General features: G+C 32.4%; 1 protein-coding gene across 5 annotated transcripts in view; it reads right to left on the reverse strand.

Annotated features, from left to right (window-relative positions):
- Window positions 1-6,124, reverse strand: part of LOC137641536 (fibrinogen- and Ig-binding protein-like) — a 90,693-nt gene that overhangs the window by 39,596 nt on the left and 44,973 nt on the right. For 3 of the 5 annotated variants that reach the window (XM_068374209.1, XM_068374199.1, XM_068374193.1), the window contains exon 2: window positions 804-868. The exons of 1 other annotated variant lie outside the window; for it this stretch is intronic. In XM_068374209.1, coding sequence (XP_068230310.1) covers window positions 804-868 — 65 coding nt within the window. Of the gene's footprint in view, window positions 1-803; window positions 869-1,799; window positions 1,893-6,124 lie in introns of those variants that run through there. One more of the 5 variants, XM_068374190.1, reaches the window with a different exon arrangement.

A 6,124-nucleotide genomic window follows, 5' to 3' on the forward strand; every position in this document is an offset into this window, starting at 1 on the left:
TTTGGGCACATTTAGAATTCAGGGATATATTATTGTTTTTAAACTTAAGGTTAATTAATGCTCCTTGCAAAGCTTGTAATATATATATATATATATATATATATATATATATATATATATATATATATATATACTGTGTATATATATATATATATATATATATATATATATATGTATATTTATATATATATGTATATATATATATATATATAATATATATATATATATATATATATATATAATGTAACTGAGACTTAAAGTTGACCTCTTGAATCTGGTGCGATTGGCAGTAAGCCATGCTGAGGCCCCCCAGAGCAAATTGAGTAGGTATAGGCCTATACACTTATCCTTAAAAATATAATAATTTTCTTAAAGCCTGCTAGCACCTGAATGCTCATTTGAGATACTACCAAGTGATATGAATTATACATCATGGTGGAAGGTTTAAATATGTTGATAAGTGAAAACGGTTGCGAAAAAAATTTTACTTTCTTTCATAAGTGAATCTTACGCACCTAAAGCAAATATCTATATAACATAGAAATGTGACTGTCATAAAACTCGACAAGCAGGAGTTGCAAAATATTTCTGATCCAAAAGAAACACCATTGCAAAAAAAACAAAAATCTAAAATATACATTAAAGAAAGTCTGCGATGAAGACCAATTTAACTCAAAAAGAGAATATTATAAGCCGAGATTAGTAAACACATCTTAAGCCTGATTACAACAGTTGATTTATCATTTAAAAAGAACAGACTAATTATGAATAACTGGAAAAAGAATAATGCTCCGGGTTCTTACCTATATGCTATCAAGGCTAATGAAAATGAAATCAGGAAGAAGAGCACTTGGATGAACTCGGGCATCTGCAACAAAATAACACGTTAGTTCTTTTTCTTGATTTTTTAACTTTAACTACAGTGTAATGCTAAAGCCAACAGAATACATCTAGAACATGATATCTTCTAAATACATGAATATCCTCCTCAAGTAATTTTCTTTCATAGAATACACAAATCGTGTTATTTAAGGCTTCAATTCCAGGGCTTCGTAATTTTATGTATTTTGCTCAAATTTTCCAAAACTAACTGAGCTTAATTAAAGTTTCTCTTTTTCTAGCTCACAAAAGTTATCCATGGATTTTCTTTCATTAAATGCATTGTAATTCACTTATGTGCTATACGTAAATAGCTCCTTTTCTCTAATACGCAATGAAAATTTTCCTCATTCCAAAAATGCAGAAATAATCTTATCACAATAAACATACAAGTCATACACCGAAACCGCTTGCAGCGCTAGTCCAATGCAAGCGGAGGATGTATGAACTACGAGTATCTGCCTGTCTTCCCTTCTATCTCTAAATTTAAATTTTATTTCATTCAATCAGGGTAATAAATGGTGTATTTGATAAACATGACAAATGGCCATGTATTGCTCTTTCTTTATTTTTCACATTGTTTACTCAAGAATTGGTTGCATTTAACGATTATTTTCTGGTTTACTATATTATGATTTACAAAAGGTAGCCTAACTATGCACCCTCATTAATTTGTTTGGTGACAGTTATAAATGCCTAATCTGTATCCTTCCTCAAAGACTTGAAAAGAATATCCATTAAAGAGATTAGACGATTGTTTATGAAATTTGATACTTCCCTTCTAGTATAAAGCAGATGGACAAAAACATTCCGGCAAGGATATTAAAATGCCGCGTCAACCATGTTCCCGGGTATTGTAAAGTAGGCCTACTATTGTTGACAATAGAAAAACTGATAATAGAAATATTTGATTTACTTACAATTGAAATGGTAATGGAAGATCACTAATAAGGAACGTCACCGAAAAATAGAACTGCAGTGGACTGAAATTATAAGTAAAATCGAAGCTCACGATATTAGCTGAACATCTGTGCTCTGCTCAGAAACACTTGTTCTAAAGACTTCTCTTGAGTAATTCTTAGCACTACCTTTAGATCATAGTATATGTATATATATATATATATATATATATATATATATATATATATATATATATATATAATGGACGAAAGTACTAGCTCCAACCAAGTCTTTTCATATTTCCCGCCGTGGCTGTAATACATTTTATATTCATCACGTGTCACCTTACGTGATTTCTATACACACACACTCACACACACACACACACACACACACATATATATATATATATATATATATATATATATATATATGTGTGTGTGTGTGTGTGTGTGTGTGCGCGTGTGCGTGTGTGTGGATTGGCTTAGAAAGAACACAGACAGACGCGAATTGAAGGATATGTCAGAGGCCTATTCTGTAGTGGATCAGTAGCGGCTGATAATATATAAATATACATATATATATATATATATATATATATATATATATATATATAGAGAGAGAGAGAGAGAGAGAGAGAGAGAGAGAGAGAGAGAGAGAGAGAGAGAGAGAGAGAGACGTACCGTCATAGCCTAACTAAAAATAGAAAAGAATTATTTGCATAAAAAATATGTTACCACCTCTAAATATGGTCACTTATATTTTGGGTATAAAATGTTATAAACAATGTCTGTGTAGGCTTACTCTACATTTTGGGTATGAAATGCTGTAAACAATGTCTGTGTAGGCTTACTCTACATTTTGGGTATGAAATGTTATAAACAATGTCTGTGTAGGCTGTTATAAACAATGTCTGTGTAGGCTTACTCTACATTTGGGGTATAAAATGTTATAAACAATGTCTGTGTGGGCTTACTCTACATTTTGGGTATGAAATGTTATAAACAATGTCTGTGTAGGCTGTTATAAACAATGTCTGTGTAGGCTTACTCTACATTTGGGGTATAAAATGTTATAAACAATGTCTGTGTGGGCTTACTCTACATTTTGGGTATGAAATGTTATAAACAATGTCTGTGTAGGCTTACACGCAAGATTACACATGCAAACGTGTATACTTCCAAACGAATATATGGATATGTTGAGAAAGTCATTGAAATTAATCGAGAGTGCCCACCTGGCAACTGTTTTGACGTTGTTACTTATTTTAGAATGATTTATTGTTAATTTGTTCTCTTCATTTATTTTTTTCCTTATTTCCTTTCCTCACTGGGCTATTTTTCCCTGTTGGAGCCCCTGGGCTTATAGCATCTTGCTTTTCCAACTAGGGTTGTAGCTTGGATAATAATAATAATAATAATAATAATAATAATAATAATAATAATAATAATAAAAATGGCAGGGTAATGATTGTATCTACTATGAGCGTTTATTTTAAATCCATGACTTAATTCATCTGTGTCAGCGAGTGTGGTCTCTGAATCCAGCCACAAAAAGTTTCTCCATTTATTTCGTATTGCGGATTGCAAGATTTTCAGTGGGCAATGGAATTATCAGAAACAGTATTATTATTATTATTATTATTATTATTATTATTATTATTACTTGCTAAGCTACAACCCTAGTTGGAAAAGCAAGGTGCTATAAGCCCAGGGGCCCTAACAGGGAAAATAGCCCAGTGTGGAAAGGAAACAAAGAAAAATAAGATATTTCAAGAACAGTTTTTTATATTACAATAAATATTTCCTATGTAAACTATCAAAATTGTAAGAAAACAAGAGCAAGAAAAAGTAGATAGAATTTCCCGAGTGTACCCTTAAGCAAGAGAACTCTAACCCAAGACAATGGAAGTCTATGGTACAGAGGTTATGGCACCAAGAAATTCAGAGACTGAAATTCAATCATAGCATATTGCAAATATAATGTAGCAATTGTAGCAGTATGGTTTCAGTCCATTTAAACTTCCTATTTGGAATTTAAAAACTTCCAACAGAAGATATAGCTATAACCTTTAGAAAATCGAATAAGCTAATCAATGACTTTAATATAAAGTCATGTTCAATAACTTTGGATTTTAACTTTCTTGTAATTTTCGTCAAGAGTATGAAACTATACCTACTTTTGGGGAAAACTTATAGAATAAAACAAAATCAGAAAAGCATGGATTCCATTTCCAGCAAGAGTCCCATAGGCCGCCATTTGGATTTTACAAAATGGCTACCATGAAAAAAACTTTTCGTCAATATCTGAGCTTCTAAATAACCTAGAACTCTGGTTATGACAGCTAAACTACCTCTTTCAAGGCTAAGGAACCCAAATTATCATAGTTACAGATGTGTTGATACATTTGTTATTGCAGTTTTTGCACATAATTACTAATTTCATAAGACAAACTGGCCATTAGGCCATACTATAGTCCATTTCTTTTAGCGATGCATATTTGCACAGACTCGCAGCGGTACCCTTTTAGCTCGGAAAAGTTTCGTGATCGCTGCTTGGTTGGAATTATCTCGTCCAACCAATCAGCGATCCGGAAACTTTTCCGAGCTAAAAGGGCACCGCTGCGAGTCGGTGCAAATATGCATCGCTAAAAGAAATGGACTATAAACACCAACCACAAGGACATGCTTATCAAGTGGTCTGTTTATTATAGTTGGCCTATATTATATATATTGAAAAGTTTAAGGTACCCTATATGTAAGTTGATGGTGGTTGTATTATAATGTTTTTTTTTTCTTTTCTTTCTTTTTGCAGGCATTAAACAAGTGACAATCCAAGAGGCTACTTGTCGGGGTCAGGAATCAGGAAGCAGTGTATGCTGTGCCCGTCTGATGAAAAGGAGGAGTTCGGGCAACTTCCCTGGATAGGCTCCTACTAGCGTATGCTAGACTTAGTAGAAGTGATGGCCAGTGTGCAATGATGGCCAACTATTGTTGAGGACTCAGTGGCGGCTTGTGTATAGGCACTGTGGAACTGCAGCATCCCCTATTTTTCTTTGATATTATCAACAACGTTCAAAATGATTAAATTTTTCAGTCTTTCTTTATACTTGTACAATATATGATACTTCGAATTGTCTGTAACCATCCTAAAAAAAAAAAAAAAAAAAAAAAAAAAAAAAAAAGAAAAAAAAAAAAAAAAAAAAATTGTATGGGGATGCGCACTTCACTGTTACAGCTGCGTGGTATTTCCCTGTTGTGCGCATGCGCACAGGAAGCTGCAAACTATGCTGGAAGGGAGACTCATTTTTATACTCCACGCGCATTGTGCTATAAAACGTGCACCATAAACTTGAATGTGATAAAGCGAAGAATTAGATTTTATTATCCTACTTCCTGGTATTCTATTGGATTCATTAATTTTTCGATTTTTTTTTTTTTTTTTTTTTTTTTTTTTTTTTTTTTTTTTGACAATTCCCATGAATACATCAGAGATTGAACGCTGTTTTTTAACACCGTAACAATAAACGCATTTTCAAGAAGCACTTTGAATTCGGAAAGACTAGATGCACATATTGCGCTTTCAAAGGAGAAAAATTTCCTCAATTGTCCTACAGACATCAAGGAGAAAATTATTGATCTTTTTCGCGAAAATTAAAGTAAAAAGAATGGATTTCATTTTTAAATGAAAGGATCAAACTTGAACAATAACAATTTAGCTTATAGTAAATAAAAATAATTTGATTTTATTTTTTTAAGATTCTATCCCGTTTTTTTTTCGTATATACCAGTTTGTTTCCATTTACACAATATCATAAAAAAGGGAAAACCACATCTGAAGCAGCACCCTCAATAATTTTAGTCACGAGCCGCCACTGGCACTTGAGGTCCAACGATAACTGAAAAAAAGCAATACAAATAACAGTCTATCTGTGAAGTTGTTTTGCAAATGCAACTAACGAAAACTAAATCCAACGTGACCTAGACCGTCATACACGTGTAATAGCTGATTGCTGCCACAGTGCAAAGAAATGTGGAGAGAAGGATCTTATTCCAGAAAATTAGAAAGTGGAAGAAAAACCTTGCAAAAGAAAAAATTTATGGAAAATGATGGAAATAAAATGTAATATAGAAAATGCAGAACAAAAGATTATACAGTCAAAAGAAAATGAAAAAAGGTACTTAGAAGAAAGGACACTTCAAAATATAAAAAAAAAAAAAAAACGAAAGTACTTTACTCCTATGCAAAAAAGATGATTAAAGGGAGCATTAAAACCAATGACTCAGGCCTATTAATATCTGACTCTTCAACACTATTCACGAGTTCTTGTATATGTCCACTGGAT

This window comes from Palaemon carinicauda, chromosome 1 (assembly GCF_036898095.1).
Source record: "Palaemon carinicauda isolate YSFRI2023 chromosome 1, ASM3689809v2, whole genome shotgun sequence".
NCBI lineage: Eukaryota > Metazoa > Arthropoda > Malacostraca > Decapoda > Palaemonidae > Palaemon > Palaemon carinicauda.